This window comes from Lissotriton vulgaris, chromosome 6, assembly GCF_964263255.1.
Source record: "Lissotriton vulgaris chromosome 6, aLisVul1.2, whole genome shotgun sequence".
Lineage (NCBI taxonomy): Eukaryota > Metazoa > Chordata > Amphibia > Caudata > Salamandridae > Lissotriton > Lissotriton vulgaris.
The window spans coordinates 596,262,167-596,274,473 of NC_141694.1; the positions used below are offsets into that span (position 1 = coordinate 596,262,167).

Here is a 12,307-nt window from a genome sequence, read left to right on the forward strand (position 1 = left end):
TAGCTCAGCTCAGGTGCTGAACCTTTGGGGGGGAGGTGGGAGGTAGATGAAGTTGGAGTCGTGATTTGTCTCACAGCCCAGATTTCTAAATTACTAAAGTTCAGTGGTTATTGGAGATTGTTTAATAATATATAATTTTATGTGTTTCCTTTTTGTTTAAGATTTTTAATTAATTTGGTGGTTGTACTTATAATTTCCACATAATGAAAATGGACAGTTTGTTGCACATCTTGAGTATGCCACATAATGTAAGTCTGTACAAAATATAAAACAACTCCAAATACATTTTATTAAATCACAGTAATAATCAAGCAATGCAATTGACTTAAATACAGGCTCCTTTTACCATCTTCATGCCATGAAGGAGCTTTAATAAATGCTACATTTCAGAAACTATGTGGATGGAAACATGTGACAGATAGATGGTTTTTACTTCTTCTTTTAAACATACTAAGACACTGTATATTTCATCAAATATGAGGATTGAATAGAAGAAGAAAGACACTCACAGGCCCTTACAATGTGCAGCTGATAGAATCCAATTCGGATTGATCAGGGATCCCCCACAAGAGCTGCACCCTTTCTTTTTACGAAACTTCAGGTAGACCTGCCAAGGTTTACTCTTTCGTGGACAGTTGTAGCCATTGACAATATCATTGATATCTCCGACCTTTGTCGGGTAGGTAGCTGTAAAATGCAAATTGAGAGAAATTGAAATGACATAGGACAGCTGATCTCAAGAGTCTGATTTATAATTTTTTTTATTGCATTTAGGTTCAACTTAGGTGAGTAAAAATTTGCCATTTGAGGGTGATTTGTGGAATCAGAATGTCCAAACATTAACTTCCCAAAAGAAAGCTATGGATGAAGAATATAAGCAAGAATCATCTTGTGATGGGTGTACCCAACATGAGCGTTTCGTGGCGATGGTTGGTAGTAAATGTTAGGGAAGTGACAATCACCTACAAAGTCTTACTTTGGGAGCATTTTAAATACATTACTAATAACATGTTACACCCAATTTGAGCAATTAATTCACAATCAAAATTCATGGTTAAAAACACAACTAAGCCACCATATTTACTGGCCATTAAATAGGAGACCTTCCACTACCTTTGAAAATATTTTCCAGAAGAAAAAAATGAAGGTGTTTTTTCATTTAATTTCTAATCACTGCCCTGTGGTTCTTCTGTGTGTGAACATTCTTCTGATTTATGGTTAGGTATTTATTTTGACATTTGCAATTTTGAAAAATCCCTAATAAATATTATCTTTCTAAAAAAAAGACTCAGGAGTAGGACCAATACCCTTAAAATTGCTACTTTCTTCCAGAGTCAGGTTTGAAGGTTTACACCTGAAGTTACAATTCTCAGTAAGGTGCCACAACACCCCTTCCGGTGTCCACCTCCTTATTATCTGCCTGAATATCAATACCTCAATAACAAAAGCCTGAATATACTGTGGGTATAAGCATCAATTACACACAGGGGCAGGTTGCCTTCAAGTACCACCGTTTATCATTCCACAACTGAGCTCAAAGTCTCTGAACCACTACATTAATTCGGGTGACAACGTTGCAAGACCATACGGCAGACTGGTACAGGTTTAGTGTCTCCTCCCAGTTGAAGACTAATCCCTGTTTTTATCTGCTGGTTGACATTGCAGTTTTAGAAGTACAGCAGTTCAGTTCAGTTCAAATTCTTTTATTCGGTTAGACAATTAGTTAACCATAAAAAGTACATCATAATTTTAAAAATACATATTCACATAAATAAGAAACAAATAATGTTATTACAATATTATAATACGATTTAAAAAAGCCTATAACATTACAGAGAGAATAACAGAAGGGAAAAATACGCTTTCAGTCAACTACCTAGCACAATGTTTCAATGTGTTAGATCCTCGTTCCTTATTGTTTTACGTATTATTATACATGATTTCAAATACATTGCCAGGCTTTTAGCCTCGTGTTGTGAATTCGGCTGTTGCAAATCAAGAAGCGCTGGTCGACAGGTCCTCAACCCCATCTGACGCAACACGGGAAAAACCCAGCGTTTGCGGGGTATGATGTAATAATAACAGAAAAAGGCTACATGCATGGTGGTTTGGGATGAGACCTTATCGCATGGGCATTTCTCTAGATTGTGGGACCAATTTAATGGGTTTGGAAAGGTTATCAATCGGAAAAACAAATTAAAACGAAACCTGGTTAGAAGGTATTTTTCGTAATTAGTCAAATAATAGGTGAGATAAGGCTGTAAGCCTGGAGATACTTGTACCATCATAACGTGGGCATTTGATTGCTTGGGTAATTCGCCGCTCAAACGAAGTTCCCTAAGATGGTTAAGACAATGGCACTTAAAGGTTTTTCTACTTAGCTCACTGATTAATGACGGCTCTGTTACGTATTGGTTAAGATCCAGATCTTCCAGGAAGTTAACAACGTATGCCAACCATGGGATCTTTTTCCATGAGGTCAGCCCCAGGCAGTCCGAGATCAGGGCACGAGTGAGGTGACATTCAGGCTTAGACCAGATACGATGCCATAGGAGCATTGGTTGACATTTGATGTAATCAGCTAGGTAGTCAATCCCAAGCTCGGTATGGCATCCGTATGTGGGGGCACTCTGGGGGAGGGCCAACAAATATTTTACAAAGCCATTTTGAATTTTTTGGAGTTCAGCCGTATTTACATAACCCCATACACCAGCCCCATATGTGGCAATGCTCTGGCACTTAGCTTGGTGGATTTTAAGTAGTGCAGGGGGAGATGGCTTACCCAGTTTTCTAGAAAATGAAATTAGGGCAGATGTAGCACGTTGGTACAGCAGTTTTCTAGTTACCAGTGCCCTTTTCCACGTTAGCTGATCATCTATTAGTATACCCAAATAAGGGTATTCCCTGACTCGTTCTAATTTTGATTGCTCGATAGAAAGATGCTTCGAGCTTGTCACCTTGGGCCCCGTTTGCATGACAAAGGTCTTGGTCTTATTCACCTTTAACCCCAGGGATAGCATATAGTTGCAGTATTTGTCCAGTTGCTTCTGCAATTGTACCAGGGATCTAGCAAAGATAACTGAATCATCAGCGTAGAGCAGTGCTGGGATAGGGCGATGGTTAATGGTAGGTAAATCCTGGCTCCCTTCAAGCATGGCTGCTTCCAAACCGTTGGTGTATAAATTAAACAAAAAGGGAGCCAGGACGCAGCCCTGCCTAACACCACGTGTTATTTGAAAGGAAGATGTTAATTCGCCACCTGTTCCAAACCTTACGCGAGCCGAGGCTTCAGAGTAAAGCTCGCGCAAGAATTTGATTAGCGGCGGATCAACCCCCAATTTCTCCAGGAAGGGCCATAACTTGGCATGAATTACACAGTCAAACGCCGCGCTAAGGTCGACGTAGACCATGTATAGGTTTCCCCGTTTTGCTCCCACATACTTCCCCATTAGAAGTGTAAGATTTAAAGCCTGTTCAACAGTGCCCAGTCCCTCCCGGAATCCATACTGGAGGTCGGTAAAGATGTTATTCTCTGCCGCCCAATCCTGCAAACGGTCAAGGATTAGGCGACCCGCGACTTTTCCCAATGAACAGCAGTTACTGTTCACACACATAACCTCGTAGTTGTGTATTCCATTTCCCTGTGGCCCCAGCACTGGAACAGGGACTGCTGTGTGTAGTTGGGATAGTAGAACTGTTCAGCAGCACATATCTTCGGCAAAGGTAGATTCCTTTGCCAAGTGCAGATGTAATCAAGTTTAGCAGTTGTAGGCTCCAGACCCAGTCTTCTGTGATGTCATGTCTTCAGCAGTTGTGGCTTCTGGGCTAATCATGACTCCCCACTTTGCCTGTAGCTTAGCCCCTCTTCCTGACATCAGTGGGGGCAGCACCTGTCTTTCCTGCACTTGGCAGTTGCAAAACAACACAGTGATAGTTTCTGGGCATTTCTTTCTGGACAGTAACCCCCTCCTACAAGGCTAGACACACTCCTTCCTTCAGTGAGCAGGCAGGCTTCCAGGTACTTTTGGCAGAGCCCTAACAACAAAAGGTATCCCAAACTTTAATAAGAAGGTTCTTCATGGAATTCTGACTGTCCAAAATGTATCTCTTTTTTAGGACACAGGACCCTAAGCCGCCAGCCGTGGCATGCTTCATCATTGGGTCGTGTCTTCATCCAGAAAAGGCAGCATGCTTGTTTGAACGGGCTCCTCATGGAAAAGCTCTCGTGGAGATCATTTCTTTTTAAAGACCAGGATATTGTAAAACCTGAGAACCAGAATCTTATGCAGCTACCATTATCTAGTGGATGACCTGATACATTTTAATAAGATAGCCACTTGTACCATTAAAAAACAAGAATTAGATACTGGGGAATCTAATTCATTCACCACATCTTCTGGTCGACTGTCAAGCCAGAGGATGTTACTGGTTTTCTTCAGGACCTTAGAATCCCTGACACTGCTCCTACTCTCCGTGTTATGGTTGTTGAGCACCCTCAATAAATGGGCAGTGTGCCCCAGAGAGGAAAAGTGGCAGTTCCCCCCTGTAGTCAATTAATTATCAAAAAGTGGTACTGGCAGTCTCACCTGAGTGCTTCTTCCCCTTCTGCATATTGAAGAGTGCTAATCAGTCCACTATGTTATGTTTGTTTTCCCCACAAAGGAACGGCATGTGACATGAGACATGTTTGTGCATGTTTGATGTAGCCGCACCGTGCCTCACTGGTCAATTTCTAGGTAATAGTTTTTTGACCCACCATTGCTCCTAGCACATTAGGGTGCATTATTCCTGTCAAGCCAGGAAACCCTTTTTGGGTAGGTGTTGCACCTTATAAATTCAATTATAATAATAATAATATTAATAATAATAATAATACTAATAGAGATTTGATATGGTTCGCCATTCCTTAAAGCGGATTTCCTTTAATGGATTTCAAAGATGTATTACCAACACTACACTGATCTAATTATCATTCACCATACCAGTAGTAGTAATATTATAATACCACTACTCAATGTTAAAGTCAACAGCTGTCTAAAAGCAAATGTGTGCCGTCCTTTGCATGACGTTCCATGAAAACGAGATCAAGGCTAAAAAACCTACTACTAATTCAGAGGTTATTGACACAAAATATGTTGCCTCCCTAAAGTAACAGCCTGTCCAGAGGACTAGATTCTGATTTGGTGAGTTTTTTCACCACAGGTTGACCATCTATGCTAGTTAGCTATGATCTTGCTCTTCACGTCCAGGGACAAGACGATCTGCCATTTTGGAAAAATCTTAAATGCTTAATTTGTTAATACAAGGCTTGTTAGTTCACACTCCTCCTGTCAGGTCCACCTGCACAATCTGAAAATTAAGCACATTGCACTTACCCGACACATGATCAAGAAGCAGCACCGTTGCAAATCAAGTAAATAACTCTACTTAAGACCCAGGAATGTCCCTAACTCCCCTCGCTCTATTGGGTGCCATGGAAGTAGCCTGTTTCTCAAGCTTCATGGCAGTAGAACAGCACATCGACTCTCTCTCTTTGTTGTGTTTACCTGCATGATGCCAGACTGCCAGAACCAGCAGAAGAAAGAGCTTCATCTCGAGGCTATGGTGCTTCAATCAAGTTTCACAACTATTAGACTGGGAAAGGAACGTTTATATATGTTTCATTATCGTATGTCCTGCGTCAGAGATTCCTGGAATTTGTGCTAATTGGGCTATTTATTCCATATCTGAGTCACCTTGCCTTTTAAATTATGACCTGGCAAAGGTAAACCCCTCCATAAAGGGAATCATGGTCCCTATTCCAGAGACAGAAAGGGAACACAAACACTTAATGTATTGAGAAAGTGTTTACTTTGCAGTAAATACGTGAACAGCAAACAGTCTCAGGTGAGGGTGACATTGACATCAAGACCACTGTGAGTCTGTGCATACAATTGAAAGATTTCACAGACACACACACACACACACAATTGCACACACTATTTTGTAAGTACAAGTCACTAGGGGCCATATGTATCATTCAAAATTGCACAAATGCTGAAATTTGCAGAATTTCGGCGTTTGCAATTTAGCAAGTGGGATGTATGAAAGGAAAACAGCCTCTCAAAATAAGGAATCGCAAATTTGCGATTCCCTATTTTGCGATTGCATTAAAGGAATCGCAAATTGCGATTCCTTAAATGCAATGTAAGAGGCCCAGAAAAAGTGCAATTTGGCCATAAGGAATCACAAATTACCACCAACTTCAAGTTGGTGGTAATTTGCAATTTCTTTGAAAAATACACTTTTTGCATTTTTCAAAGTGCCATGTGGTGCACATACATGCCCTCAGGGCATGTATGTGTGCCACATGTGCACAAATGCACATTTCAGGGATGTAACAGGGTGTCCTTTTGACACCCTAGCACCCTTGAAATTGCAATCTCAATTTGCGATTCTTCAATTGAGAATCGGAATAAAGAATGTCTTCCCATTCATTCCTATGAGCCTGTGGGCCCATAGGAATGAAAGGGGAGGTATTCCCCAATTGCGAATCGCAATTTGCAATTTGCAATTAAGGGATATGTATGATTCCCAAAATTATTTGCAAATCCTAAATATATATAGCATTTTGCAATTCTCAAATAGCGATTCGCAAAAAAACGCCGTTTGAGAATCGCAAAACCAAAGTTTCATACATATGGCTCCAAATGTATTTAACATTTTACCAGCCATAAACTCTCTAGTTGACTAATCAGAAGGTTTGTGAATGGTAAAAATAATTTTCTAATTTATTACACCCCTTTCACGAGTCAGAACCGTTTTTCAAGCTTGTAAAATAGGTTTAGAAATGTTTATCAATTTAGCATTTAGACAAGGCTTTCTATGGACATCCCTTCCAAAATACTGAATAAATGCCTAATATATCAATGGATGTGACTGTAATTCCAGCCACAAACCATTGATAAGTTACAGACTTCCAATGAGAGGTGGTAATTCATTCACAAATGGGAGGGAGTCTACTTGGGCCTTTTTACCCCTTTGAAATTGGAATGCCAGCTTCATGGGAGTGGCCTGTGGTGAAGAGACCACTGCCAACCTTCACTAACGTTTTTGAAAACTGAAAACCTTAAGGATATCAGGGTGCCTAAATAAAAAAGCTTCGAGTTTTCAAATGCAAAGAAAGGCCTGGTGGTCTGCAATCACTTGCAGGCCGCAATCCTTGCCTTTCCACCTCTCTGGCTCAGGCTAAGATTTACTAATGTTTTGCAACAGGGTTACATCACTTTTTTGGTTCAACCAAGGTGCAAAATCTTTTTGGGATTTACAAAGTCATGAAAGTACTGATTTGCATGGCTTCGAATGGCTTGCATCAAGTAGGCATTATGTTGGTGGCGTATGAACATTTCTGTGCATCATCCATGCATTTTGAAGCAAAACTATTTTTACACGGATTTGTAAACATGGGTTTGCCCAAAAATGGTGCACCTACCTTAGGCTTGCGTAGTGAAGGGAAATATCTTTATTTTTTTCTAGTTTTTTCCACTTTGCATGTGCAGCACACAGGTAAACAAGAAATTACATCAAAGGATAGTGTTTGTTCAGGAAGATATGCTTTTCCTGCACAAAAACTATCCAGACCTTAAAGAAGGCACCATTGCTCAATGATGCAGGATGCCTGCATTGGTGCTGGGTAGCCACAAGGGTGCAAGTGCATAGAGAGAACAGAACTGTGTCATATCTTTGAAAATATGGCAGTGTTTTGCTTTCTCCCTTTCACGTAAAGCAGTAACTTCACTTGCTATGCTACATTGCATGAAAGGTTAGTAAATATGCCGCAAGTATTTTGCGAACTGACATATTAGGATGTAGGTCAGGTAACAAAATAGGATACTTTGCAAAAAGTCAGGTCGCAAAATTGCGGACACTTTCTTTGACCATTATCTTTGTACTCTATCCCTAAAGTACTTTGGGCCAGAATACAAAGGGTTTGAGCATTCACAATTATCAAAGAATTGGTCAATCAGAGGATATCTAAATGCTAGAACTCTTTTTCATAAGTACTAAGCCCATTTTACAAAGCAAATAGGAACTATGCAATACATTGTCAGTCCCCTTTCATATTAAAGTGGGCTTAATTCATTAGCAAAGAGAACTCACTGGGGCAAGGGAATCCCCTTAAAACCATGTATTAACCCTCCAACTCCCCTGGCATTTCTAAGGTGACCCTTCAGCAATTTCAGCCAGATATGAAGTTGGCCAAATAGACCTGGTAAATGAGGAAGATTCCAGTGTTTTGGCAATGCCGATCTCCTTTGGTTCCATATTAGACCTGTACCACATGAAATCTGGAAAGAAAGAGGGAATTAATTATTGCCGGACCTAAGAAAAATCTGTAACCAATCATTAGTTGCAGGGTCGGTAACAGCAGCTTGAAAGAAACCACTAGTTACTCCCTTACTGAAGAAACAACACGCTGATATACAGGACCCTAGAAATTCTCGGGCAATCTCTCAGCTCCTTTATCTGGTCAAAATAGTTGAAAAGCACATCAACAAAATTCTGGTACATTTCTTAGAATCGAATAAATTACTTGAACCAGAACAGATGGGCTTCATACCAGCCTATGGCACTGAATCAGCCTTAATTATGGCAAGAGATGAGCTGAGGAGGCAGTAGGCAGACTCCAGTTTTGATTTTATTAGATCTGTCAGCAACGTTTGACACTGTCGCCCACCGAATCTTAAACATTAGATTAAAGGAAATAGGGGAGGAAGGCTTTTTCCTATATTCTATCTATCAGAGAGATGGCAAGCTATCTCTCTCCCCCGTTTAGATCAGAATTTATTGAGTCATCGCATGAAGTACCACAAGAGTCTACATTAAGTACTATTCTATTTAATTTGTATCTAATCCCATACTAACCCTAATCAAATCTTTTGGGTTGTCTTTTATAAATTACGCAGATAAAAATTCCAAATAGTTATATCTCTGGACAATGATAACCAGAGCCAGCTGGATGATATCCATGTCAGAAATGACAAAGTGGCTCAGCAAAATTACATTACAATGTAATGGAAGAAAAACAGAGTTCTTGTACTGTCCCCCCAGTAAAGTTCCATGTCAACTTCCAAATAATTTTTAAACTTGGACAAAAGATGTGGATCTAATTAGAGCTCAATCAGTGAGAAATGTAAGGGTATAGATCGTTATGAAACTATATAATGGAAGCTCAGGTTAATAGGATAGTAGCCACCTGGCGTGGCTTTATGAGAAATTTGAGGAAGATTGTCCCCTTGCTTAAGTACAAGCAAGGAAGATGGTTGTATAGAGTACAGTATTAAATAGGAATGACTATTGCAACGTTCTCCTACTGGGAATCCCAGAATATCTGCTTAAAACGCTCCATAGAACACAGGTATTGGTGGCCAAACTAGCACTTAATAAATCATGGGTGATCCTGAAAAAAACACCCTAAAAGAACTTCACTGGTTACCAGTAAAAAAGAGAGAGGCATGTTTTAAAAGATGTGCATAGTCCCTAAAGCCTTAAATTGTTCAGGACCCAGACTCCTACACGAAAATGTCATCTACTAGAAAACCGGCAAGGATGCAGATATCATTGTCAGCTAATGTTGTATGTTTAGTGAGGTTTAGGAAAATTAGGGTAGGAGGGGGAACTTTTCAAGTCAAAGCAGCACAATCTTGGGAGAAGCTGCCCATCTCCCTTAGAACAAATAGAGATCTACTTAGTTTTAGGAAGGGCCTAAAAACTTGGCTCTTTCCTAAATAAATTTGGTCGGAGTGCGCATTATTCAAATGAATAAAACTGTTACCCAAGCCTTGATCTTACTGATGAACATTGATAGCACCAAGCTGCCTGCCAGGCCGATGTTGCGCTGTACAAATGTTTAATATTAATAATTTAATGATTAAAAAAAGTGTTTCTAAATCATTAAGTGTGTTTACCAAATACTGAATTGGTATCAGTTTCTAAAGGCATGAATCAATGGTAATCAGGTGAAATCCAATCAATTCCCATTGATATATTACAGACAGGAGGAGATAACTATTGCAAAAGGTTAGGGTTCTCGTTGGGACTTGTCAATGTAAAAAAAGTAAGCATTTGTTTAAGAGAAGCTAGTGGTTTACCAGACCATTGCTTCCTTTAAAAAAAAAAGTTTCTTTTTTCTTGTGCGTTTAAACGCAATCCTGTTTCCTTTAAGTAAAATGGGCTACATTTTTTTAAACAGTTTGCTTTATTAAAAAGCAATCACAGACATGGTGGTTTTGTGACCCCAGCAGGCCACCATCCCTGTGATGGCAGCGAATTGTAGTGGGTCGCAATTTGTAACCTACCTCACTAATATTTATAAGGTATTTCAAATTTTGTCCCCGGGGGCTCATTTTCTTGTGACCTGACCTAATAGTACATAGGTTGTTTCAGAAAATACCACACTGGTTGCTCGCAAATTGTGACCAATATTTTGCGACCCATGTTTAATACATCTGGCCCTGTGTTCCCTCCTGACATTTGCATTTGTTTTTTGATAAGTAAAGCATTAAAAGCACTTGAACTCTGCTGCACTCTCTTTTTCTTTATGTCACTCATAACTTAACAATTTCTCAAAGTTGAAGCAAGGGGTACCAAACTGATCTGATACAGTCACACTTCAGGATACTAGTAACAATAAACATTGAACCATAAATCAACATTTGACACTTTTTTGCCATGAGGGTTCCACACGTACTGGGGGCTAGATCAAAAACAGGCTGCTGGTAAATATCCCTTGCATGTTTACATTACTGTGTTTCACCTATTCCATATACGCTGCTAACATGAAGAAAACAAATGTATATGAGATTAATACTTACTGCTGAAATTTGAAGATATCTGTCTGGTAAATATAAAAAAGAACAATTTTGAAATTGTTATTTTATATGATCAGCACATGCATATCGCATTTCTACCAATTGTGTACATAACATCACAATGAAGGGTAGTATGGTATCCCATCTGATTCCTCCCTGTAGACATCAACCTTTACTTCCTCACACTGGAACTAACCTTAAAGTAGCATCAGGTACATATTAAGAGGTATCCAGATGACACCCAAATACACATTTAGAAGGATGACACTATGAGAGTGAGAGTCAGTTCAACATTATGAAAAGCCTTGACCTCAAGTTCCAGTGGATGAAGTCAAATGTTCATTTGCCTAAAAAAAGTGAAAGCAGAAATCCTGGTACTAGGAGGATGCGATATGAATAGGCGTCTATGTTTGTGAATGGCCAATGACCAGAGCTCTACACTATCCACACATTAAAAAGTAGAAGTCAGTCTAGGGATAATCGTCTATCCATCTTTTTAATTTGCTCACCAATTTAAGTCTGGAGTCAATGGTCTTAAAAAACAGTTGTATATACTCAGGAAAATACCATCTATAATTCAGACAAGTCACTGCGTGGGAAGTAGCCTCGTTATATGGTGTTGGATTACTTCAATGTGAGTGACATAGATCTCTCAGAAAAAGCTATAAACAGATGGCAAACATATCAAAATCATGTTGCCGAACTCTACTTCAGCCTGCAAAAGTACAACCAAGCAAAACCACCTTTTAAAACTCTTCTCTGGCCTCTTGTTGAATCTAGGATAAAATTAAGAATAGCCTTGCTGGGCTAGCAGCACCAGCAAGCCACAGCCAGGAACAACTCCAACACTCAAATAAATGTTCAGGTATATTTGAAAGCAGCATCACAAGCCTGAACCAGTATGATAGAGTTTGACATGAGACTGGAAAATCCCCTAAAGTCAGCAATCATCATAGTTGGTTAATATTAGTGGGTTGCAATATCTACCTTACAGACTGTGACCACCCCCTCCTCACCAACCTGACCTCAAATTAGAAGGTTTGATTTTTTTACAAGCTCACATTGAAGGAATATGATTAGGCCCCTACCATTTTCATTCAAAAATGCCACATAACCAGCAACAACTTAAACAAATTAACTCTAACCGAAGGCCAAAAGGTATATTATTAACCCCAATGGTGTTTAGTCAACCAATAAAGCCCAAGACAAACCCAAAGCTCTACGGAACAAAAAATGACCACCAAACCTTTAAAACACTCCAACCTAAACACACTGGGCCTTGTTCACAAAGGCAAACTTATGTATCAGTAAATTTACACCTGTAAGTTTACTCTTACACTTTTGAGTAACTTTACTACTTTGAGCTATTCACCATTTACAAGTAATAAATTACTCACAAAGTGTTGATTTACATGTATTCACCCCCCGAAACAGGGGGTTATGTCTGAAAATTGAAT

The 12,307-nt window shown here is 39.5% G+C and overlaps 1 protein-coding gene across 2 annotated transcripts in view; it reads right to left on the bottom strand.

Annotated features, from left to right (window-relative positions):
- LOC147707763 (trypsin I-P1-like) overlaps positions 1-5,598 on the bottom strand; it is a 173,710-nt gene extending 168,112 nt beyond the window's left edge. The window contains exons 1-2 of one of the 2 annotated variants that reach the window (XM_086926616.1): positions 5,547-5,598; positions 510-687 (exon numbers count right to left, since the gene is read on the bottom strand). In XM_086926616.1, the coding sequence (XP_086782742.1) occupies positions 510-687; positions 5,547-5,592 (224 nt within the window). In that variant the 5' untranslated portion in view covers positions 5,593-5,598. The remainder of the gene's footprint in view (positions 1-509; positions 688-5,546) is intronic. The other variant, XM_086926614.1, reaches the window with a different exon arrangement.
- Between the last annotated feature and the right edge of the window lie 6,709 nt (positions 5,599-12,307).